General features: G+C 31.4%; 1 protein-coding gene and 1 long non-coding RNA gene across 5 annotated transcripts in view; both read right to left on the bottom strand.

Annotated features, from left to right (window-relative positions):
• Positions 1-2,355: 2,355 nt before the first annotated feature.
• LOC139906271 (uncharacterized) lies at positions 2,356-20,341 on the bottom strand. Of its 2 annotated transcripts, none has more exons than XR_011781652.1 (3): positions 19,854-20,341; positions 2,531-2,788; positions 2,356-2,475 (listed from the first exon to the last, which is right to left on the bottom strand). It is a non-coding gene; the product is annotated as an uncharacterized lncRNA (long non-coding RNA). The 2 variants fall into 2 exon arrangements; XR_011781651.1 differs by having other exon boundaries at positions 2,531-2,785; positions 19,854-20,339.
• Positions 20,342-21,772: 1,431 nt separating this feature from the next.
• The window catches only part of LOC121123932 (uncharacterized), a 36,475-nt gene continuing 30,621 nt past the window's right edge, over positions 21,773-27,626 (bottom strand). For 2 of the 3 annotated variants that reach the window (XM_040718992.2, XM_040718993.2), the window contains 3 exons: positions 24,266-24,467; positions 22,458-22,546; positions 21,773-22,393 (listed from right to left, as the gene is read on the bottom strand). In XM_040718992.2, the coding sequence (XP_040574926.1) occupies positions 22,301-22,393; positions 22,458-22,546; positions 24,266-24,467 (384 nt within the window). In that variant the 3' untranslated portion in view covers positions 21,773-22,300. The remainder of the gene's footprint in view (positions 22,394-22,457; positions 22,547-24,265; positions 24,468-27,626) is intronic. The other variant, XM_040718994.2, reaches the window with a different exon arrangement.

The raw sequence follows: 27,626 nt of genomic DNA, 5'->3' as shown, positions 1-27,626 counted from the left end.
TCTAGACCAAATTTTAAATGTAACCGTTCCAGACCTAATTTTTCTTTGTGACTGCTCTGGACCGAATTTTACTTTGAGACCTATCTAGACGGAATTAGTTTTTTTTACTAAAAATCATAACACTCTCAGAAAGGTCTAGGATTTTCAGACCTAAATCCACCACTAATATTTATCTACTTATACTGATACATAAAACGGTATATTATTACAAAAAATCTAGATTCAATATCCCATATTATAAGCAAAGTTGATAATCCTGTAGAGAAAAACGCTTGCAAGGAGAAGGAGGGGTGGGGGGGAGGTAGAAAGACTTATGGTATCATTGTTTAAAATACTAAAATACTGATGTGATTATCAGCTGCCTCTTTTATTATGATTTTTAGGGTATAACGTAAGTATGCCTTAGCAAATGTTTAATGAAGATATATTACGTATAATTAACTTTTTTATCTGTTACATTAGATTTGAAAACGTCACACTCCATGGAATTGTAATTCATTATGAACCATATTCTCAGAATAATAACTAATGAAACGACATAGTAAAGTATTTCGAAATATTTTTGAAGTTCTATGTTTATAAAAGAAGGTTTAAATTGAATATAATCTACAAACTAAAAAATAAGCCATCATACGTTTATGTTAAATATACAAAATTAATCAATTAGAATCATAATAATTAATAATAAAAATAAATTATAAAGACATAATATTGACATAATAGATTGATCCAAATAATATTTTCTTGTTCAGACATGAATTCAGTTAAATATGTCATAACTTTACGTTCCTAAACACAAGCCAACTGTGGAGTTTAATCAAAAAGACCATAACCCTTGTTTCTTAATATGGAAGTTGCTATATACAATTGTGCACAGGATGGATATATCTCTACCGATGAGATCTAAATAATTATTAATAATAAAGAAGTAAATGTTAAAATCGTAAAATTAGACAATAAATATACCAATAAAAAAAATGTTAGAATTAAATCCATCGTAAAGATTTAGTGCAAAAGCTAATTATGTAGTAATGTCCGGCGATATTACTCCTTATTAAGAGTATCAAAAAAGATTCCCCCCCCCCATTATTTATGCTTGTAGAACAACATACTATTTTCATGAAGGATGCACACAATTGCTAATTATAATGCTACACCCAATGCAACTACCCCCTTTGGTGTGACCATTTATGCCGTTGTTTTTGCCTTTTATGAGTTTTCTGAACACCATTTCTAGTAGCTTATCAACAATAGCTAATCCTAAACGTGATAAAAATTCATATTTATTGACTATGAAATATTGGAAAACCTAATTATCCTACCCAAGTTTTTAAGTGAAGAAACTAGTGTCAGACAAACTAGTTGCGAACCATCCAAAGCTACTATTCCCGTTGTTGTGTCCATTTAAGCATTGTTTTTGCCATTTAATGACTTATTTATCATACTTCTTGATATTTTTAGTTAAAATAGAATCCTATTTTATGGTTAGATTAAAAAAAAAAATACTGTTTGTTATATGGTACAAAATTCAGAGTTCAATTTCAAAATTAGTAAATATTTTCTACTTTTTACTGAGAACTTTGATTGTAATTGTGGATGACTCAAGACATGCTGAAAATGATCTCAACTTTACAGTTTACGATAGGGTTAATTCGATAAATGACATCATTAACAACATCCTCCATTAATTTAATTATGGTTCCTCGGGAAAAGATGGATTTAACCGTGCATTTCTCCATATTTTTTTTAATGTAGAATGACTAGCAATGGATAAGGGTATATTACATGCAATAATCATCTTTGTGAGATCAAAGTTAAAGTCTGACATGATGTATTCATCACAAGGACTCCTGTAAGCTGGACAGAACACTGCGCTCACGAGTTTCTAATATGGGTCTTTGTTTATTCTATATGGAATGTCTCTTTCAAAGTGTTTTGCTACAAAATAAAGAGTTTTTAACAGTATTTTGCTAGGGAAAATCATCAAAATAATAAAAATGAGGCTATATATTTCTAATAGAAGTGGTATTTTATAAGTACTTTAATCAAAATAAACATTACTAACATATAAAAAGAAAAGGCACAATCAAAACGTACAATGTTGGTCCAAGTCTACAAGTCAGAAGATTTTGATTGAAATTTAGCTTTTTTTATATTAGCTTCTGAATTCTTAGCTGTCATTCTCTTTTTTGTTAAAAATTGGATGTCATCATTCAGTTTAGCACTTAAATTTTTGGCCTTAACATAAAACAAAGCAAATGAAACTATTTAAAGAAAAGCTGACCCGGAGTATCCTTCATCGCAATTTAGCTTTTTTATATTAACTTCTGAATTCTTAGCTGTCATTCTCTTTTTTGAGTCTTTAGGAGTTGAGAGGTAGTTGGGGCAGTTTGGTCATAGGAATGGTAGCACATCTGGTTTGAGGTACCTGTAAAAGAAGGACATAGGGATGGTACTACATCTGGGTTGAGGTACCTGTAAAAGAAGGACAGTTATATGGATACGCATCAAAAGTGAGCAGTTGTCTTACCTCTTCTTTAGAGCTTTGCCAAGGGTCTGACTTCTTTTAGACTCACAGATGAAATCAGGGTCTTTGAAATGCAGGGAACACAGCTATGACACGATGAGTGATTATCTCTGACACACTGTTGAATCCCAGATTGGAAATTTTTGTCATTGTTTGTTAATGTACACTGGCTTCCTATGCCTTTGTAAGGGGTTGGCTTTAGAGGCTTCAGACACTCTCCAAATCAAGGAACTTTTGTCGTTACCATCCAAAATTTATCTTCTTGTAGAAAAAAGTTTCACGGTAAATCAGATAAAAACAATTCAAGTTTTATTTTTTATACAAAAAGATCATGTTTTAAATTCAGGCTCGACAAAAATTCTTTTGTAAAGTAAGTATTTTATCTGTGTTAAAAAATAAGCCCCTTACAAAATGAAATCCTTCGTAAATCTCTAAGCATAGCTGAGAAAAAGTTTCCGAAGGATTTGTCGAATGCTTAAATACGATAAAGTCTCTTTTAAACATGAAAAATAATAACAATTTTGACTAATCATTGTGCAATATTAATTGAGGATGCTGCCCGAAAGGAAAGTACAACATACATAAAATTATTTGTAATTTAGAAGTGACACGCAAAAAGAAAGAAAAAAAGTTATTTAAACTTCAACTTAAAAGTCGTTGCATCCCTGCTATTATATACAATCAGTTAGCTCAAAGGCAAGCTAACTAAATGATTCCATCATAAGTACATTGTATTCGGGGGGATTTCAAATCTGGAAAATTTAAGGATAACGTATATTTATTATAATTTATTTCCCAAAATTAATTCACAAATCTTTTGCTCATACATAAAGGGGTCCCTAGTGAAGTCAATCACTCTAACCAATCACCTTCAAGAACAGCTTCCAACCTGGTTAGGTCCTAGATGAGGAACTCCTTGTCCATGTTGTCCACTTTCTCGAGAATGGAAGCCCGCAAGGAGTCAACAGAGTAAGTAGTCCAAGTGTTTCAGATTCGGGTAACTAGGAGACCATATGTCCATTCATTTTAAACATTCAATTCATTTATTAGCCCAAAATGATCGGAGAAAAAAAGATCTTGGACCAAGTCTCAACACCACTGGAACGGATGTCCTTGTTTTGAAGAACAAGTTTTGACTATTCAACTTTAGCCTTTTTTTTAACTTGTTAATATAATTGATTGAATAATTGGCCGAAACATTATCTTGGGGGTTCTGCAGGGTATGGGCTGAAGGAGCTGTACCCCTCCCCCCCTCCTCACCTCGATATCCAAATTTACGGAACAATTATTCTTTATAATTTAAATTTCATTATTTGTGAAATCTGCGGATTTCATATTCTTTTTTTCCAAAAAATTGAATATTTTATTTTTTTCTCCCCAAGACCCCAGTAACGATTTTTTTGAAGGGCTATGAAATTTTGAAATTTTTCGCGAACATCTGTGGGTTTTTTAAATTTTTTTTAACAACTATTAATTTTTAACAATCATATTCCAAAAAATTAATATATATTTCAAATTTAATTTCGATTTGTTTAATTCACTAAAATTTAAATCAAGTATGAAAATTTGGAGAATGATTAGAATTCCATGGGTAAAGATATTTTTCTATGTAGTTTGCTTATAATTTAAGTTCATGAATATATTTGTCAATAAGAAATAATAAAGTAATCTTTAATTGAATTTATGAAATATCAAGAAGGTGCGTACACTTTTCATTAATAACATTATTTTAATCAAGAAATGCCGTGTTTACTCGAGTAATTTAGCCTTAAATATCAGATGTGAAATTATGAATAGGTAGGCAACAAATGGGTGTGGATTGTAAATTCTACATAGAGATATATAAAATAAATAAAAATGTTTGTAGCACATAAAATATATGAAGAAAATTTAAATCTATTACCAATAAAAAGAGGTAATCGACCAACAAAATGATTTAGATAGACTAAGACTAAGCTTGAACGATATAGTCTAGATTACATTTGTATTCTTTTATGAGTTAATTATCGTCAAAATACATCAACAAAATTTTCTGATCATTCCACAAACTAAACTTAAAGTAACAAAAACATAGTATCACAAATAAATAATCATAATTAGAAATCGATGGATTTATTTTAAAAGATCATTAAATTAAACTTAAGAAGCATTGTATAAGTTTGCCCTGACGTCATACTTTATTTATTTATCTCGAATTGGAGACAGCGAGTGAGGAAGGTTGAAATTCAATTACGCAACCTTTCAATAATAAGGAAATAACTTTGTAAACCCGAAGAGTATATTATTGGTGTAGGAGGAGAGGGGTCTTGACTCAATCGATCACTATTGCTCGAATAAGTTTCCACGTAGGATTTGACAATCATTGGAGTTTGTAGGAATGGTTTATATTTATGTATGTTTATAGTACTTTTCTATATCAGAAGTAAATGGATTTGATGACATAGAAGTTCCTCTCCATGATACTTATATCGTTTATCCTGTAATTATACTTAAATGGTTCATGGTTGATACAAGAAAAAGTCGTAGGTCTTAACTTAATGAGATGTGCTCTACTCCAGCCTCACCCTTCAGTTCATGGATCGACTCCAAGTCACTCGCCCTCTCATAAAATACTTGATAAAAGACAACTCACCACCTTATTTACATAATGAGAAATTGTCCCATTGTCAAAATATCTCGAAAAAGTCGAGATTCCTTTTCTTCTTCTTGGAATATATATATTCTGTGCTTTGTAAAGTTATTTATTTATTACTAAAAGGTTGTGAGGATTGAATTTCAACTATTTGCTGTCGCTGCCTCTAATTTCGATATAGAAAGAGAAAGTATGACTTGCGGACAAACTTTTAAAATGTACCCAAATTAAGTTTCATTGACAGAGATTCAAGTAATAAAATATGAGTATATTAAAAATGAAACCGAAAATTGAAGTGGTAATCTGACAATTTGAAAAATGTTTGGGAAGAATACAGCTGTTGTATTAGATCCGTTGGAAGTAGCCGTGGGATGAAGAAAATAAACACAAACCCCACTCCATATTTGGAAATGATATGGACATGAATTACAGTGTTGTCGATCCTCAATTCTATTCCGAGTCCAATAAGGACTTATGACTCCTCAATAAAGCATCAGAGTTACTCTTCGTCTCTAACTCACGAGTGATCCTATACTTAGTTATGTAAATCGTATCTATATTTAGCAGGCACGTTTTTGCCTTTTTTTCGAATTGGTAATCGCAACACTGAATTTTCTTTTAATTAGATGACATCATTATTAAGCAACTTAATTAGTAAACTTCCTTTCCTACTTCATTCAATTATATTCAAACCCTGATTGAACATTCGGATGTGCATTTAAGAGACTAACCTTGAAGATTGGTTGTAGATTTATAATTGTGAGGCCTTGTTGGACTCAGAGTAGAATTGAAGATAGATTTCGGAGTAATTCTTGCCAATGTCCTTGTTTATTTCCTTTTTCAAAAAAGCTTTTTTTTTTGCAGTTTCAGGCTTTAATTGGATCGGCCTTCCGCTTCGATGACAATCACTAATGTTTTCACGTTGTTGGCCTTAACCCTGGACCTCCAAACAATGGTTTTGCAGTCATTAAGGGTCTTTACAATACCAGAATTGCTAAATCCGGCGCAAACTAAACGTACCACTTCTGGCCTATTTTGCCTCATTTTGGTTAATTTTTTCCTTAGAGGCTTGGTACATAAAATGTTCAAAAGGTTAACAATCAGCTGGTTTTTTTTTAAAAATTATTTTGCATAAAATTACACAAAATCTCTCAAAACGCAATTAAAGTGATGTTCCAAAACTTTTTGTCGGCCTGATATTATATATTTATTGTTCTCCCTTCAAGAACAAAACAATAATGATAACAGCTTTAGTAAATAAAAAAGATACTTTCAGGTAGCAATTACAAAAGAAACGATCTTCAAATTTCATATTTTTTTCATATGAAATATCTAAAGTACTACTATGTAGTTGAAGTATTTCATCTTATCCCAGAAATATAAATAACATGCTGTTTGTAGGTTATTCATAAGTAAAAAGTACATTTAGTATTTTATTTTAGAATTTAGGTTTGCCCAAAAATAATCTTAAATAAGAAGCAAAAAAAATTTGATTTGTCACAAAAAAAAAAAAAAAATGGAATGGTTACTCAAAAACGTTGATACTTTTATAGTATTTTGGAACCTTTCCTCAAAAAAGGGAAAAAGGAAGAATGATATTCTGTTGATGGTCGTAAGTCAATTCTTCAATTCTTCCACACTCTGGAATTATTATTCAATAATTGTCGGGAATTGTTCAAACCTTAACAATGGAGTTTTGAAATCAATCAATAGACGTTCAGAGCACTGATAAAGGGGAGAGAAGCTGAAATATTAACAACAAAGTACAGCAGTATAGCAGTTTTGGAAAATGAAAAAGCCTTTTCAATTGCCGAATAGAAAAAAACGCTCCTGTTTATCAAGAGCGTCATAGTGATGCAAATCGTGTATATAATGGGCATGTTAAAAAAGAAATCGAAAATCAACTTGGAACCCCTGACAATTTGAAGAATTTTCTAGAGGGCATCAGCTAACATCAGTTGTAATAAGAGAGAAGGGGAGAAAGAAGGATATTGTTAAGAATTACTTCGATATCGATCTTCAATTCTACTGTGTGTACAAACATGATTTACAATTATAAGAGCGCAAAAAAATCGCCAATGCTACTTTCCGTCTTTTATGAGGAGTTACGAATGTTCAATCAGATTTTCAATATTATTGAATATAGTAGGAAAGGAAGTTTACTACTCAAGAATTAAATAATATCGACAACTCCTAAGGGAAAGAAAATTCATTTTTCAGATTAACAATTTAAAAAAAACCGGATTGGCTAAAAAAAATACACACGATTTACATCACTAGACATATGTATACTTTTGTTCAAGGTGTTGTCACCATGACCGGGGTTGACTTTAGTGTGAAATGGGTTGCGCCAGATGAGGGGAAATGAAAATTAGATTATATAACTAAATATTTTTACTTTTTTATGGATTAAAAATCAAATGTCTAATGTATTTTTTCAATAAAGCACAAGACTTATAGCAAGTGCACTACGAACTCAGAAGTTTCAGTGGACAAAGACTTGGCATGAGTGCCAAACAACTATGGTGGCGGCTTGTAAGGAGGTGTTTCTTAGGTTAAATGTGTGTTTATAGGAGAAGTTGTTTTAAGTATAGGTACATGAAGTATATGTACATATAACTAGTAAGATGATAATTATTTTTATCTTTTTAAAGTAGACACTTGGTGTTGGAAATAAAATTATATATTATTATGGCCAAAACAAACACATGGTATCATCAACATCGTGGCGGTAGTACTGACTACCCGTCCCACTCCCTAAGAAAAAACAATAAAAAATAAGGCCTAGTGGATCATGAATGAAGGATTTATGTATGTACGCTTGGATTTGAGGCCTTCCTTTATGTGTCTACATGGTTTTAAGTAGGAACATATTTATACTTACGTATAAATGGATATTATTCAGTACAATTTCATGATTATATATAATGAGTAAGTGTTAAATCAAAGTCAAATGGATCAAAACCCACATAAAAAGATATTCCTTTATAATTTTGGGTATTTGTTCAAACAAATACCTACATAATCTGTCTGTATTGTATGTACACTAGAGTTAGATTCGAGATAAAATTCAAGTTCGGTCCAGCTCAAGATTACGATGATTGAAGTTGAGTCTAGTTCAAGCAAAGTGATAATACTCAAATTCTACTTTGAGTTTCTAAAATAAGGTTCGAGTTTGCTATCAAGAAATAACATAAATAAGAGAAGTCAGGTTGCTTATTGATGGGATATACAGTGTGCGCAAGCATATATAATAAATTAATTTTATTTTCAATCAGTTATCAAGTTAAAAAAATTACGGATTCTAATTTATTTTATTCAATAACATCACCTTCAGCCTCAATTATAGTCTCTATAGGAGGCCAAAAGCGCAAGCAAACCATCGCCAATTGGTTCGTTTGGTTTGTCGTTCGATCCTGCACTACACAAAGTAATTCATAAGATTCAGATATAGCAGGTTTTGATGGCCTTTCTGGTTTTTATCTTCCTGTATATTCGTTTATGTATTTAAGTACTGAGTTTTATGTATTATAAATAGTGTCGTCTTATGTAAATATATTTAGTATAATTAGAAGTCAGTGTTAAATTCCTCCACTCTGTCTGGTCATCCTGCCATTTGAAGACCTTTTGAGGCCAAAAGTCCGGCAATTTGTTGTTGACTCAAAATCATCTTTAGAGGCCTCAAATTCCCTCCTAACCTTGCAAACAAACGTCTCGCTGAGTATCAAAGTTTGAGCAATTGTTATGTTGCCGCACCCGGGGCGGATTCTAAGGAGGGATGCGTGCCTTTTCCAAATATTTGGGACAATGAATTCGTCAGTTGATTCCATTTTTTCCTACCTGATACAGGTTTGAACAAGCTATCTAACAAAAAAAAAAAAAAGCAAGTGACGAAGTACCTGTGTTTGCCAAGAGAGTGCGTTAAAGTGGCAGCATAGATAGCTTCAGAACCCTGTATATTTATATTTCCTTTAATACCACTGGTTCACATTTAGTTACAAACAAAGGAAGTTATTTCAAAAAGTCGATGCATCTGTTCTGATCTTTATTGAATTCTCTACACTATATTAATCTTTATTAATCGTGGTAACCATGAAGGGTAATGAGCCTATCTGCTTTATTCCAATTAATCCTGTTTCTCTTTATAGAAACTATTTCCCCAGTATATGCGAATTCTCTCTCACTAGGAACTGAAGTGACAGGTATAGATAAATATCTAATGACTAACATAAATACTTTAGAAGACCCTAATTTTCCATCAGTGTTCCACCACTATAATCGTTCATTTGATTAATTCATACAGGACAATTCTAAATATTGATTCTTAAATAAAACAACCAATTTATAAGATAAAAATATTCTGTGGTCCTTGACCTGCACAGTTAAAACTATCAATTATAAACTGTAAGAGTGTGGCGGGTCTTAGACCTATTTATAACTTGTATAATTGTTATGGTGCTCTTTGTTATATATAAAATGTTGGTAAATTTGATACCATCCTTATCCTCGATTTTGAATAGTTATTTATAAATTTTTCGAAGGAATAATTAGATATTCTTTAATATCGAAAATAAATAACTAGCTACTTAATGACTCGATCCTCATATAAATATTTTGAGTTTTTGTGTTCGAGTTCAAACTATGTCGAGTTTTTCAAGAGATATTTTGGACGAGGTCTAGTTATTCACCAAAAAAGGGTCTTACACGAATAACTCTATTATACAAATACATTCCAGCACACAACATCTGAAGGATTTTTAGTACGAAGAAATAAATCAAAAAGTATCCAAACACACGTTTAATCCTAAAATACTCAAACAAACACACAAATCATTATAATTGCTTATCAGACGTGGGGACTTGAATTCCTACTTTGAGTACTTAAGTCTGGAATTTAACTCACAATGAAAGATTAAATGCATGATTTGCATTTGAAAGCTACAACTCACTAATCCACTTGAACTCGAAAGTTAATTTATATTGAGCTCTATTAATTAATCCTGGAATTGAAATGACTTTGAAAGAAATACTGTACTTGATAATTATATTCAAGGACTTAAACTAGACTTGATAAAAGTATTTAAGAGCTCTCTGAAAAAAGTCATGGACTTTTTCCACATATATTTCTTATAATGTATACTATTTGATTAACTTTATTGTATCTCGTAACTTCTCATCCAAAAAAAACAACAACAAGGGAAAGTAGAATGGGCACTCGGTAAAGTGCAAAACCTCTGTTTAAAATTAAATTTAGTTATGTATCTGAATTTGTTCCAAAGTTATCATCGATTATGCATTTTGACACTTTGTATTACCTTTGATGTTGACCTCTCCAAATTAAAATGCCCTCTCACCGTCAACATATATAATCTTCGTACTTAACTACAACGAATTCGTCAACTGATTCAACTTTTTTCCAACTGGTTCAAGTTTTAACAAAATATAAACAAAAAAAAATATCAGGAGCCTAAATGCCCAAGAGAGCACTCAAAAGTGGCGACATAAATTGCGCGTGCAACCTGTATAACTCTGGAAATATTCATCTTGGTGGATATAGTTAGATGACTTGAAGCCGATCATATCAACGTCGCAACCTCTCCTCTAAAAAGAAATAGAAGAACATTCCAAAATCAGTTGATAGCAGTAAGAAAATTCTTCCCAACTCTGGATTAATCATGCTTTTTTGGTCTTGGCACACCTGGGCTCTTACATTGGGACGATTGGGCTTTTGTTTCGATGTCTTAAATATACATAACCATGATTCGTCACCAATTATAACCAAGGTTGTGTCTGTTTCAGGTTCAGCGGTTCTATCAATCCCGGTTCTTTCATCTCAACAGTTTCGGTCTCGGCTCATTTTTATCGGTCTCGGTTCTTTTTTATACAGAACAGTTTGGTAACAGGGGTAAAAAAAGGGTGTTGCTAGAAAATTCGGGCCCAAGAAATGATATTAAATACAACCAGGACCGCAGCTATCTTAAAGTTGTACCCAAAGTTCCAGCAAGGGCCCAAAAAACTAAGGTGAATTAAGACAATGGTATTCATTTTTCAAAATGGGGGCAGGGAGAGGGAGAATTGAGGATTTCTTTCAATCTAAATAGGACATATACATAGTGCACACGTTTCGTATAAAGGGAACGTCAGTTTAAAATGTATTAGTGTACGGGAGAGCTGTGCGTATTAAAGTTTAGGAAGCTTAAGAAATATTATAGTTTATCATATTATGGGGACCCGACAAGCTTAGTAGCGGACCTTGATCCATAATCTAACCCACATCTTCCTTCTTTCATTTACACCGTGTGGTACCCAAAACTACTTTTTCAGATCAATAAGAAGCCCTTAGATATTTGGAACTCAGATACACTTTTATCACCCTGGGGACGTAAAAAAAATCATTGGGAAACACAGCAATTGAACGATAAAAAACTCCGAAAATTGACTTACGTAGGCTGCTATATATATTTCTGGCCTAGGCTACACTAAGTGCTGCCAGGTGCAATTTGATATTTCATTTGGTAAGTTGAAATTTTTGTAGCATAATCGTACTCAGATTGTTTTGACGTACGACCATCATATGGGTTGTTTACAGTGACTTGAACAAAATTAATTTAGAAAAAAAATGGAATTAAGTCGTGAACATTTGCGTGCTATAATTTTTCACAACTTTTGAAGTGGATTATCACGATAAGAGTGCATTGATGAAATAATGAGAAGTAACAAATTTGAAAAAAAACCCAAAAAACAACATTCAGATTACCAACTAGAAAAAAATTTCGCAAGCGTAAGGTTATTTTTCATATAAATATATAAATAAGCATGGGGCCCCTCCAAACCTAGCAATATTAGGTCAGTCCCCTTTGTTGTTGTGTATTTGAAACGCCTTCCAAAAAAAAGTTCATCAAAAAAGCCTTCAATTCCAATGGATGTAAGTCTTTTTGAAATTCAATATCATTCAAAACCTCCCTTATGGTTTTTCTAATATAAAAGTTTTTGCAGTCTCGGTTGCGGTGTTGGTTGACTTTTGGTTTCCGGTTCTAGCGGTTCAAGAAGCAAAACCACTTGTGGTACAACCAAAATTCCCTCCTTGCACAGACCTTCAAATTTTTTTGGAAGGGATTTGAAAAATTCAAAATTGACTTTACCCATTGTCGTTAGAAAATTCTTCATTAAACCAAGTTAAATGTGGAGAGGCAGTAGAAAGATTTTTGGGAGATCCAACAAAGAGACAGACTGTAGACTGCTTGTCCCTGGGACATAACAAACAGCTAAACTTTTTAAATCCTGATTACATACCCATAAGCATTCATTCCTATATCTTCGAGATATCCACAGACTTTACAATAATTAGTGTCATATTTAATTGCTTTTAGAATTATTTCCATATTGTCATATGTCTCTATTATATTGAAATAAGACGCAATAGGAAGGGATGTAGTTTTTATACCATTATGCAGAATGAACACGCTCTCATGTAACTACTCAATACTTATATTAACTCATTTGAGTTCTGTCCTCAATAATTGTTTTGTGAAAACACTTAACAGATATTGTAATCAACCTTAGTCATGAAATTAATTACTTATAAGACAATAAGTATGGGTTGGATTGATCTTTTTCACAGAACATCCGAATATATGGATTTGAGTCCGCTCATAGATCCATTCAACTCCTATGTGCTTATGACATTGCGATATCCTATCCATAATGTTCAGGGAGCTCATCTCTTACGAAAATGTTTTTGTGCCATACTTTCATTTAATGGAAGTACCACTCATTGTGTAGATGCCCTTTATCGTTCAAATCTGTCACTTCATCATACGTTGGCTCTAATACAAATCCGTCCCTCTATATCTTGTATGGAATCGTTGTATACTTCTATAATAACTGAGGTTATGTTTAATCAAGAGGAGTAATATTGGAATGAAATGTACAATGGGGAACAAAGAGACTTATCATCCTTCAATATCATCTCTTCCATTGAGACTCTTTCCAAAGTCTACTCTATTTTGTCTCTTAATATTCTGAGAAACTCAATCATTGATTTGAATTCTTCAATGTCATAGATGTACATAACAAATAAACGACTCATATCAATGAAAAGAAGATAGTTGAATACAATCCTGGAGTATAAATTTAATGTGGTCCTCTTTTCTAGATATCTTTATCAGCAAAGTGTGAAAACATATTCTAACTCTCCTATTACCTACATATGTACATGTAAGAGTAATAGTTTATGGAAACTCTTACATGATTAATAAATTATCGGTGATCTTATAACTTAAGTTGAGTTATTGATATTGGAAAATATACATTTCGTTTAACACATTTTAAAAGTTAGTGAGTCGGAAGTCATTTTCTGAATTAATAAATTACTTGTCATAATATATAAATATCATTTGGTCGTGAGGATTTAGGATCTCCAAATCAATATTCACTAAATAAATGATTGATTACACTAAATACTTACGATTTAATAAAAATGTGTATACGAATGATTATTTTAGTATTCCAGAACACTAAATAATAGATTATGTTCCTTGACAATTGTAAGGCATATTAATTAATATGAAATTGACAATTAAAATTATTTTCTTGTCAATTTATAAATTGTAAATAATTGTCTAATGGGCACGCAGTTGTTATGTAACAGTCGTTTTCGAATTGATATGATTATTTTTGTGAAATAGACAAAATCGAGTAACAAGCTGTCATTAAATAATTATTTTGGAACGTATAACCTTTAAATTGATTCAAACAATAGCCAGAATATAAAGGCTTTTTGAGTTAATATTTGACGCATCTAAATCAATCCAACTCGGAATAAAGTTGCTTGATAAAATAGAAGTAACGACGTGGTATATGTTTATTTAACCACACACAGAAAAAAAAAAAAAAACATTCCGGGATTTTGTTATCATATGTGGCGGAAAAATCCGGAAATCTGAAGCTCCCCATTTCGTTATTACACCCTGTATACTATATCTACTTGTTTGATCACTATGGCTACTCAATAGGTAGGTATAAATATATTGGAGCGGTTTGTTTTTCAGTTTTTTTCGAATTTCGATTGCGTTAATTACGGAAAAATTGTCATATGATATACAAATTATCTAGGCAAAATTGTATTTTCCTACAAAGTCGTCTTTACATAGCACATCTCGATCAAATTATGAAGAAAAAAACAAAATATAAACTCTTTACTTTGTGAATATAGAATAGATACTCAGAAGACAATTATAATTATTTTGTATAAAATAACCTTTATAGCTGTTTTTCTAAACTAGAAAAACTTTGGAAAATTTGATCATCTTCGGATAGCCTCCATCTTTTTTTTTTTAAACATTTTCTTTTGTTATTCTTTGTTTTTGTTGCATAGAATAGCTTTAGAAAAAAACTTAATACATCTTTCTGATAGGTTAAAACAATGTCCATCTTCATTAACTAATGCAAAATAAGGATAAATGCTTTATTTTAATTTTTATTGATGAAATGAAGAAATTTTATCTCCTTTCAAACTTTGAACTAGATGTGCTACCTAAAGATGACATCGTGTGAAAATAAAATTTTGCATTTGTTATTTCCTTACCAAATCCCAACTTTTCCGAACTAAGTGTAATCGAGATTCGAAAAAAGTTGAAAAACAAACCGGCCTAATATATATATATCAGTATGTACGTACACCGTTATTGAAAATCAATTTAATTATCATGTTATTTTATGTGTGTATAAATAAACAAAAACACATTTTTATTCCGTATGAAATGCATTTCTTTTGCATATTTCGCAGGGATTTCGATAAGGAGATGTAGCATGCTTTTGGTAGGTATACATAATCTATTTTCTATGTGGACTATGATCCCACATAATCAGGTGTAATGTACGTATACCTTAAATGTATATACGATATAGTGAGTATACAATATGTATACATAGATATATCAGGATCAAAAAGGAAACGTTTTATAGGTCTATGTATTTTCAGTCATGGAACCACTTGAGTCATTCACCGGAATTATTTATCTATTATAAATACATATAATACGACGGTAGTGACAGATAGAAACATGTGAAGCTATATAATATAGGTATATACAGAGCCAGTTTCTTTGCATTTATAGTAGTATAACGATGTTCCTATGGTAGTACATGGTATAGAAGTGTCAGGGACAGGATTTAGAAAGGTCATCATCATCTTGGAATGAAGTAAAATAAGAATAACCCGTATTTACAAACTACAAATATATATATATATATATATTGAGATACTTGTGGGGTAATTAATATACATTATACATACAACTACGAGTATATAGGTGGATGCACTTATATATATGATATAATATGAGTTACGTCTGTAGGTAAATTATACCTATGCGGATCAACTTTTGAGCTCTATCTTTCTTTTCCCAAGATGTTGTTCAAAAATAAAATAAACGTTTGTAAAAACCTCGTTTGAAAAGTTAACCAGAACAACGTGAAGATGGCAGCACCCCTAAATAAAAGCTACTCACATCTATCCGGCATCTGTTGACAGTTACTCACTAAAGTTTCGGTCATTTTGGACGCGCAGTTGTATTGTTAGAGTCGTTTTTGTGAAGAGGAACAAAAAGCGAGTATCCTGCTGTCATTAAATACTATATAACCTTTAAATATGTAGGTTCAAACAATAGCAGACATATAATAAGGACTTGTTGGATTAGAAATGGGCACATCTAAGTTAATCCAGCTCGGAATAATTGAGCCAAAATCAAAAAGTGTTTCGTGAATGATTATTTTGTAGAAAAGAAAAGCCGAGTACTATTTGAACGGGTTACTGAGATGGGAACATCCCTGGGAGAAGTGTGGTGAGTTACATGGAGATAGGAAACTTTAGCGAACCCCCCCTGGTATATATGTGTATACACATTACATGATATAATATGAATTACTTAAATGGGTAAATTATATCCATGGGGAAAAACTTTGGAGCTCCTTGCTTCTTTTTTCAAGATGTTGTACAGAAAATAAAATAAACGTATGTATAGTCACTAAAAATCAAAATATTCTTGTATGTGCTGCCCGTCAACACAAAACTAGCAAACTTGAATGATTTTGTTAAAAAAATTGAGTCTAGAATGGAGTGACGTAGCTCAAGGGACAAGGGTGAACTCAATGTCAACTTATTACCCGGGGATTTTCTCATTTTGTGTTTCTTTCTCTTTAAATAACTTTTTTAATTTAGAGGTTTTAGAAGGATAATTATTTTGTATAAAAAGATGCAACATTTAATTAGCAACATATCGTATCTATAATTGTGGAAGATTAGTTGATTAGATAATTAGTTATTAGGTGGATTTTTGGTGGAGCAACAGGCTAAGTAAAACTATTTCTCATTGCCCTATGGACCTTTCGCAATTTCATGCTTCGTTTGTCGTTGAATCTTTAGGTCGATTTTTGGTAGAGCATCGAGCAAAGAGGCATAGGAGAACTATGAAATCATACTCTACGAAATCTAGGAATAACGATACGATCAATAGGGAAAGGCCCATAGAACAATGAGTCATAGTTCTATTTTGTCCATTGTTATATCAAAAATCCACCTATTCTTCTTTATTTTGATAAGTTTGCATCAATATGATGTTTTTTTTTTCTCGGAATAAATCGATACTCGTTCGCTCCAAGAAAAGAAAATATACCTAATGTATTCTAAATGTACTTTAAAGACAATTCTGAGGTCAGTTGGAATAATTGTAGTGCTATAAATTACTCTATAATTATTCGTAATCAGTGCAATTCCGTTTGACCAATTAATATTTTTAATCCTTGATTGTTTGTTATGTTGAAAACAAAAGAATTCCCTCCTAAGCTTTAGTGCATTTATTAAAAAAAAAAAAGGGAATACAAGAAATTATAACATAAGCTAGTATGATTTTTCTTAAAATGGAGTGTGGACTACATTGCTATTCTTGGACGAATTATTCTTAATTTCCACGATAAAAATTATTCTTATTAACTCTTTGGGGTTGTTGCAAAGGCACTCAAAATAGCCTAAATCGATCATCTCCATAAAAGAATGATAAATTTATGAAGTTTATGGTTGAAAGGGTTCATATCAGGACTTTTAAATCAAAAAGGGTTTCATAACTAATTTCTTTTTGGTATCTTTACTCGTCCCACGGGTTTATATAATAATATTCCTATAATTTACAAGTAGAGGGGGGCAGGCTAAAGCTATGATGGTGACGTCATCCTGGAGCCTGCAAGATTGATAGGTTTTTTGAAGAATGTTTTGATTTTGTTTATAATTATTAAATATGACGATTAGCCTTTTTTTAAATAGACAAAAATCTTTTTTTATCTATTAATTAATTTTCGAGTTAAATATTTTTATGTAATGCCTATGTATATATTGACATATTTGAAGCTCAAGAGATAAAATTATCAATACAAAAGTAAGTTAGAATGATTGTTCTCAAAATAAAGTATGGATTACATTTGTATTCTTTGAAGAATATTCTTTAATTTTTTGATTAATGGATTATTCTTATCAAGCCTTTGGATGTACCGCAAATTGCACTCAAGATAGCCAAAATTCATCGTTAGAGTAACAAAATAAACAATGGATAGATTTGATGGTTGAAAGGGCCATATTGGAGCTAATATAAGTCTCCTTAATTAATTAAAGGTTTTAAGCTATAGCTACAATCAATGGCGTATCGATACATTATTTTTTTTCATCATATAAGTATGTTTTTGGGGTTATCACCCATGGAGTCCAAAATGGTCCAACAGATAAGTTTGAAATTTAGCAACTAGACGTATAAAATAACAAACCCCATGTTCCAATGATATTTTTTCTGTTTTTGAGGTCATTAAGAGCCTGTTTTGACCAAAATATAACCTATTTTTCTTTCTCTCTTTCTTTACCTCTCTCCTTCTTTCTGTCTCTTCTCTTTTGCTTTCTAACCCTGTCTCTTTCTACACGCCTCTCTCTATTTCTTTTCTTCTACCTTCATGCCTTGTTTATATTCCCCTGTGCAACTCTTAGCTTTTTTAAGTCATTCCACATTTTTAAACAGTACACCTAAAATTGACTCAACAGTGGCGTCTGCAGGAGGCCTGCCCAAATTCAGGAATTTTTCCTTATAACTAGAAAATTTAATATTTGAATCCTTTTTTTCGCAAACAATTTAATTTTTTTTTTTTTTTTTAATATAATGCTTCAAATTTTTCTCCCCAAAATTTAATTTTGTTTAAAAAAAGATGGATTTTTTTTGTTTGTTTTTCAAAAAAAATTAATTTTTCAAGTTTTTCTTCAAAAAAAATTAATTTTTCTAAATTTTTTTGATTTTTTTTACAACAAAATTTCAAAAAATAAGGCTTCTCTAAAATAGAATTCTGCGGACACTTCCGGTTAAATATGCTTATAGAATATTGGGCTGTATATGAAGTAAAAAAATAAATTTGGATTTTCTCCTTTTCTTGATTATTTTTGTTCAAGATTACTTTAGTGTTGACGGGTTACATACAGAAATACTTTTTTGAATATGTACAATGTAAATGGTATAATATATATATATATATTCATTATACAATGACATGTTTGATACTAAAGAGAAACAAGTTACTCCACCTTAAAACATAGATATTTTGGACAAATTCCCTCCTTTCATGCACATAATAGAATACATATTTTAAAGTTAATATACACTACACTCGTATTAGATAGAATATCAAACTATATTCTGAATCAAGGAGGGTGGTAATTATACAGAGACATAGAAAAGGAGAGCCTTCAAATGAGACACACACATCGATCCATAGTTTATTAATTCATGCACTCCATCATGAATTTAAAACACATTTAATAAGAATGTAAAAGACAAGTTTTGCTCCTTGGCTCTCTATGTATAATCATGACTGACTTGTTTATGACAACTACTGTTAAAAAAACACACTGCGAAAAAGTTTGAAACACGTTTAATGATTCAATCAAATCCCCCGATTCCTGTTGTCGTTGCTGCTATTAAATATTCTTACTAAGGCCTCTTCTTACATATAATCCATCCCATCACTCTTAATGGATAAAGGAAATGGTTTGTGGCCTACATATTAAGGATACATTATGCAAATATTAATGTTGAGACTCGGTACGAGACCGAATTTATTTTGGGACTTAGTTTGAAATAATTTTTAAAAAGGGATTTTCTACCCTTTCCTGATTTATATATGATTTTATACAACATGATAATAATCCGGTGTATTTTGTAGCTCACTAGTTGTTTTTTTGAATTGGTAATCTCAAATATGAATTTTCTTTTTTTCACCTGTTCTCATTTTTATTTAACTTCCCTTTTTACAACATTTAATTATATTTAAAACCTGATTGAAAATTCATATGTTCTCATAAAAAAAGTAAAATCGAAATCAGAGTCATTCTTGCAAATATACTTGTTTATTTCCTTCTCCCCCTCCTCCGTCTTCACAGCTGATTGTAGCTAATCTAATGAAACGTCGTGAGAGCTAAGCTACTCTCCTCCAAACATTCTTTCAATTGACAGGTTACTTTCGGATTTTTCTTTTTTTTTTATACACATCATTTATGCAATACCTTTACATTCATATGAGACTACTATTTTGAAACACAGCTTAGCTCATTAATAACTCATCTATATAATCTTTCAAGAGTGACTTTTAAATGAAACTGATACATACCTATTGTTTATTTGAAATCGGTCCTGACCAAAACTTCTTCAAAGGACATAATTTGTTCGGTCCGCAAGCAATGGTAACTTTTGTCAGGCCAAAACCCAAGAGTCGTTAATATATCATAACTAGTGGTAGTAGACGGCATTGTTTGGACTAATACACTGTTGATAAACAGACAAAATTTTGTTTAATAATATTCTCCGAGTTACTCTTCGTTTTTCAGGAGCCCACTCACAAATAGAAAGTCCACTCCATAATCTCGTCTCAAGAATAATAACAGCCTGATGATTTTTTTAATATGACGTAATGAACCAGGGCGGGCGTACATTATGTCGTTGACAAAACTCATCTAAAGTCACATTCATTTCTTTATTATAACATTTACTTCACATTTATTTAACCTTTTTTTTATATAAGTGGACCTAAACGCCTGCAAGATTTCATTCACAAACTGTTTTTATACAACTCTGTACATTTACACTTTTTTTTAAAATATGACACGCACGCACGATTGTATTGGTATGTCTTTGGTGAAGTATCTACACTCAAAAATGACTTGACTTAGTTGCAGACAAACTTTTTTAATATTGATATGTAAGACCTCTCCCATCCCAAATGTATGCATATTCAGGGAATACTTTAACTTCAAAAAAACAAACAACGTACAAGTGCTTGTCCCAAATAGAGATAGAACGGGTCTTGAACCCTGGTACGGTATTTGTAAACTTGTTTTACCCGAAAAAAATCGAAACCTGAACTGTATTCGGGTATTTAATCTCTAATAGATCTTAAAAAAGCTTACAGTACGACTTAGTAAAGATAGGACGGGTCTTGCATCCGGGGCATAATAAGTAAATTTTTATTATTCAAGATCCGGTTTCCGAACAGGTTTCGGATACTCAAACTTTTAAGGATTTTAATAGCCTTATAGAATTGCTTGATAAATAATCTTAGCTTTAAAAAAAGTTGCAACGAAACTCAATAGTATTTTAAACAATATTTTTGACTGAAAAGACTATGAATTCTGAAAAAGAAAAGCTCAAAGCTAAGCTGATATCACAAGAAAATGATGCAACGGAGAATTTGGAATTTGTTGAGAGAAATTCGATTGCCTCTTACTGTTGTCACGTTTCTAATGAAATGCTAATATTGGCTAATGAAAAAAACATGAAAACAAATAATTCAGTTGAGTTTGAGAGGAGGAGTCCTAATATGTGGAACCTTAGGAAGAAAAAAAACCGTCGAAGCACTGAATCGAGGTGAAACGGTCATGACTGTGGGTAAGACGTTCAATGTCATTCGCAAGTCTACAGTCAACAGCAACGTGGAGAACACACTAAAACTACAAGTACCTTGGCAGCGATCGCAAGAGTCTCAGCCATGATGGCGGTGAACCAGCACATTCGCTCAGCCTACTTACGAGAGTTGAGGGAAATGGCCAAGCAAGACAATAACTTGAAGACAGAGGCAAGTAAAAAGGACAGTACTTCACAGCCCTCCAAAGAGAGAAGAGGTTGAATGTGTGGAGAGGATGGCCTGGTCGTGCAGTCACTTAAATATCACCGCCCTTAAGGCATTCGTCAGTCGGGAGTGGCTAACATGCCAGCAGTCCAAAGCTTTAGGACCAACACTAACAATGAAGGCATGTTGTTTGAAGGGACAGCCGCCATCTTTATCTACATTGATTGTATGATTGAAAAGTTTTGTATTTCAACACTTATTTGAGGAGTCTATATTTAGTGATGGAAATCGTGTGTCTTTTGGGCATGCTAAAAATAAAAACTTTCCGTCTTTTATGAGCATACTTTTCTTTGAATATAATTGAAGTTAATAGAAAAGAAAGTACTTTACTCTGGACAACAGCTGAGGAATAGACAATTTATTATCCTCCCAAATACTGAACCCTATGAAAACAAGAAAAGGTGTTGATGTATATATATATAATATGTATATTGAATAATAATTATAATGAGATATCTTTACAAATTAAATAATAATTATATGTATTTGATGAAGGAAGAGGTCTGTAGTAGTCTGTAGTCGTTGGTATGCTGTTGAATAAATTATAATAATACTCACAAGAAGAAGTACATACATATGTAGTAGATTCATAATTAATATACATATAGACGTGATTGAAAATACACTTATTGTATCTCTACATATCATATTTGTCTCTCTCATTGAATGTAAATATGTATGTGGGGCTCAGTTCCAGTTGGTGACGCAGGGAAATGAAATGAAGATAAAGGCAGTTGAGTACAAAGAATATATAGATATAAATATAATAATGATAATAAAATAAAATAAAAATAGACACTTAATATTAAAATGAAGAAAACTTTGGTTGTTATAAGTCACATAATCCTTAGAGAATAAAAATAATAACATAATAATAATAATGATTCATCAAGACGAGATGTACAAGTTGTATGTACAAATATTCTTTGCTTTCAGTGTAGTCGTGACAGAGAGAGGTACCTTTCCGATATGATTTTGTTGTGTTCGTTCTTAGGGGAGAGGTGAGAGTTGTTTTTGTAGTTTTCCTACAATAATAGATATGTAAAGTACTGGAATTACATATTTCCTTATATACTAAGAAGAACTTACAGGGATGTTTAAATTTGCTCCGCTTTGAATCAATGTATGAACACAGGAGGGAGCATTCTTTTTGATGGCTATTTGAAGTGCTGTCATTCCTGGAAGGAAAAATAAGTACATTTAAATGGTGTAAAATCATAATGGTGTGGGCTATAAATATAGCTAGTTATCTAAATCGGATGTATTTTTTAGTTGGCCCGCTTTTTTGGAACTGGTAGCCTGGAGAAGTAACTTTCTTTTCCAACGCTTTTGTCATTATTATTTAACTCCTGAGTAGTGAAATTCTTTACAACTACATAAATTATATTCTAAACCTTATTGAACATTCTTGTGTCTTCATGACCCTGAGGATTGGTTGTATAAGGCCTTGTCCAACTAAGAGTATAATTATAATAGACATGAGAGTAAGTCTCCTTAGAGTCCAATCTCCTTGTTTATTTCTTTCTCCCTTGTCATAGGTGATTGTAGGTTATCGCCTTCAAATAGTCAGGCTTACCATATTGATTTTCGGTTTAAGAGAAAAGGAGCTTAGCTTTCACAACGTTTTACTAGATCAGCTACAATCAGCTCTAACGAAGGGGGTGGGGAAAAAAGAAATAAACAAGGACATATGCAATAATTACTCTTATGTCAATGTTCAATTATATTCTGAGTCCAAAAAGGGCCTTTAATTAGTGTCGAATTCAGTACTGAAGATTGCAGTCCCGTCCAACTCAGTCCTAAAAACTAACAAAGTTCGGTCCTTTTCTTTTTTTAATTAGTCTGTAGGACCGACAGTCATAAGGAATGGTCTCAAGGACTGATAGGGTAGATCCTAACACTAGACTGAACCTAATTAATAAGGTCTGACACAAAACTAATCACAATTAGAACTCAATTGCAACAAATCATCAGTGTAACTCTCCGTCTTAAATGAATATAATTGAGTGTAGTAGAAAAAAAAAGTTCCCTACTCAAGAGTTAAATAGTAATGGTAACAGCTGAGCAAAAGAAAATTAATTCATTCATTCTTGCAGATCACCAATTAAAAAAAAAAAAAAAAAAAACTGGCAGCCATAACCAAGACTTATACTTTTACTTCCCCAAAAAAGGAGCATTTTTACTTGCCGTCATTTATGAGCACATAACCTTTATACTTAGATGTTCTCTCCTCAAAAATGAAATAATGAGAAGTAACAAATTTGAAAAAAAAAACCCCAAAAAACAACATTCAGATTACCAACTAGAAAAAAATATCGCAAGCGTAAGGTTATTTTTCATATAAATATATAAATAAGCAATGGGCCCCTCCAAACCTAGCAATATTAGGTCAGTCCCCTTTGTTGTTGTGTATTTGAAACGCCTTCCAAAAAAAAGTTCATCAAAAAATCTCTTTTTAAAAAAAGTCCTAGTACCAAATTCGTATTGAATTAATTACGGGCCCACTGTTACTTTTCTGGACTTTGTAAAAACCCCAGTTTGTTAAAAAAAACCAACTTTCTTATTCCTTCACTTTTTTTAACATTCTTCCCTCATGAATTTATTCCAAAAATAAATGGAATAAAAAATGCTCAAATTACTCATATTTACATTTATTTCGAATATCTTGTAAAGATTTCAATAAAATGTACTTATATTATTTATTTGTATTGAGGTTTCTACAGACTATCAGAAAATAATTTTGTTAGGATATGAAGAGAAAGTAATGGAGAGGCGATATTGGGGAAAAGTTCTAAGCCTATCTGCCGGTTTTGGGGGTAATTATTCTAGACCCCCTTTCTTATAAAAATTTTGAATAAAATATTTTACCTCCTCACGTTAATACAATCTATCATTACCTGAGTCGTTAAATGAATCCAAGTCCTCTTTAGTACGTAAATGCTCGACTAGTAGTTTTAAGCAATCGTTGGATTTCATGGCAACGGCCTGATGAAAGCAAGTGTTTCCACGATGATCCTTAATGGAGGGATCCGCTCCGAAAGACAACAATAGCTCAACAATTTCCGCAGAGTTGTCAAGTACAGCCAGGTGTAATGCAGTCTGGAAATAAGATGATAATTAATAGACTTATTAATAATGCCCCTTTTAGGTACTCTATGGATCAATTCATTTGTCAAGATATCAAACGTGGACATCCCCCTAAAGTTGCTAGTTAAAGTTACACATACAGATGTACACTTCAATTATTATTAGTAGTAAAGAAAGAAGCTATTAAATACCTGAAATATATTATGTATGTGACTCGTTTAAATTGGTCATGAGGAGTTACTTGCTTGGTCAGTAGAATGCATGTATCTAAGTTTGTATTTTATTTCTCATGAGTAACTTGATTATTATTATTGCAATAATTTATAATCATCGCTTTATTTTTGCGATATTAACAACAGCGTACCATGGGAATATTCTTAAAATATTTAAAAATACAAAACCTTGTTGGTCAAATGAGTAAGTTATAAATAAATAAGTAGCTCTTCCACAGACATAGGGGCATTTGAAATGACAGAAAGCAGGGCAAGTACATCATCGTTCCTAGATAAATTGATAATATGTGTAGTCCACTTCAGGGGCGTCCGCTGTAGCCCCCCTCCCCAAATATTCCTAGAATAACTATGGATTTTTTAAAGTTTTCATTCATAAATGTGACATGTATTTTGATTAATGTTTCAAATTTTTTTCCAAAAAAAATAATATTTGATTTTTTTTTTCAAAATATTTAATATTTTAAATTTAATTTAATTTATGAATAACTATATGTATATTTTTTAAAGTTTTCATTCCAAAATGTAACATTTGGAATTTTTTCAAAACAAATTAATATTTAATTATTATTTTGTGAACTGTAGAGGGGTTTGATATTTTTTTCTAAAAAATTTTATATTTGAATTTTTTTTTTCATATTTTAAATTTAATTTAACTTATGAATAACTATGTATTTTTGAAATTTTTTACTCCAAAATGTAATATTTGGAATTTATTTCCAAAAAAATTAATATTTGAAATTTGTTTCCAAAAAATTTAAATTTGTGTGAACAGCTGAGGGCTTTTGATTTTTTTTCTAAAAAAATTATTAATCTGTGAATATCTATGTATTTTTAAGTTTTCATTCCATAATGTAACATTTGGATTTTTTTCCCATAATAATTAATATTTGAAATTTATTGCCTAAAAATTTAATATTTGAATTTTTTTTTCAAAAAATTTAATATTTTAAGTTTCATTTAACTTATGAATAACTATGTATTTTTGTAACATTTTGAATTTTTTTCCGAAAGAATTTATATCTTAAATATTTTTCCGAAAAAATTAATATTTTACAAATATGTAATTATGTTTTTTATTAGGTGTAATATTGTATTAGATTTGAGAACTTAGTGGGGATACCTAGTCGCTTACATGCAGGAATATAGTACATGTGCTGCCAACAGTCCTTACAGAGCCTGGCAACTGAATTGACCTCACCTTCCACTATAACCATAATTTTGATATGGGCATTTAGTAGAGCACGAGGAGGAGGCAAGAGTAACTCATGATACTACTAATTTATGACCCTTGTTCGTACACCAGCTCCCTGTTATATGATTTTGGAGTGAGAAAATGTATTAATGAGAGGAGACCCTTCAACATTTAAAATAGCAATGGTGCAGGTAAAACGTAAAAGTAGGGGGAATTCATAATTGAGAAAGGGATGTTAGCGTTGTGGAATGAGTTACCTCACACTCACGAAAATGTATACTGGATTTTGCCGTCAGCTGTCTATTTTTCTGCTTTTTTCACCTCAGTTAGTGTTCTAGCAAGTCGTTACCTTTAATGTATCAAGCCAACTTTCCTCAGAAAAGAAACCAGTGAGGGGAGAGGGCTCAGAGTCTATCCGTGGACAGAGGGATGATGCCGGAAGGTATTTCATTAAGTAAAGCATTACTACTTATTATTTCATTTTTTCTATATTTTATGACTACCACTTACCTTGCAAATCCAAAGTGTTATGGTCAGATGAAGAAAATGCCATAAGTGCTTAAAACTGTCTTTACACCTTCTTGCACTTCATTTGCAGTGTGAGCGTGGGTCCCATTCCACTATCGCAATATTTATGACTCGGATAAGGAATTACCTACACAACATACTACTCTCAATTTAAATTGAGTAGGACTATGAACCACTCTGTAGGTACATGATATACAGAGAGGGAAATGAAAGGGCTTTGTGTTCTAAAACATAGTTTTGCATTTCAAGTCATTCCTAGTCAGGATGATAAAGTAGTTGTGGGTATACGATTTTAATTAACATATTTGATGGCGGGTAAATAAATATACCCAAACTTATTATTAATAGGTAAATATTAAGGTCACTGGATATATTATCTACTTAATTTGCTCATTTATTGTGCAGTGAAATGGACAAATAAACCAAATAATAATAATTGCACTATATAATTATATATAGAACTATACATTGATTATTATAAATTAACAATTGTGAGAGGTTTTTGTATAATCAAAATAAACATTTTTTTCCATTATAATTATACATATTATAGAAGACAATTCACTTTGTCTGAAAGAATTTTTAGGCGGATCAAATTCTAATTATACAAATAATAAAAAGTGCTTATAATTGGCATTGACGTCTAAGAATGTATATTGTATACGTATAAAAATCTAATTTGATCTCTCATTGTAATTTGAACTCTTGATGATTATTATAATATTAATAAAATAACATATTATTATTAATCTTTTATTTTGGCCATAATCATTTCACAAATCTGTCAAAACAGGTTCTTAAACTATTTTTATATTATATATATTTAATATTTATAGATAAAAATACGATATAGAATTACATATCCCTGATTTGATTACACATAGACTGTACAAAGTTAAGTCTAAATACGTTTATCCAATGACCTTTTCATCGAAATGTACTATAATAATTATTTATGAAAAATAACTACTGCTCTTATAGTTACATATACATATAATGTTAATACGAGCAGAACAAAACATTATCTGATTAATGTTACTTTATAAAAATCAAATTTGATATTTGAATGTCAAATAGTAATTTTTTTATTTATTATGTATCCCATTGTATGTAGATAGTATTTATTAACGTATATAAATATAACATGACTTGTACATGCATGTTTGTGAGAAGAATTAACCTCCAATAAGTATGTGAGGTTAGTTAACATAAAAACAA

Source organism: Lepeophtheirus salmonis, chromosome 9 (genome assembly GCF_016086655.4).
Source record: "Lepeophtheirus salmonis chromosome 9, UVic_Lsal_1.4, whole genome shotgun sequence".
Lineage (NCBI taxonomy): Eukaryota > Metazoa > Arthropoda > Copepoda > Siphonostomatoida > Caligidae > Lepeophtheirus > Lepeophtheirus salmonis.
This window is presented reverse-complemented; position numbering and strand designations above follow the sequence as displayed.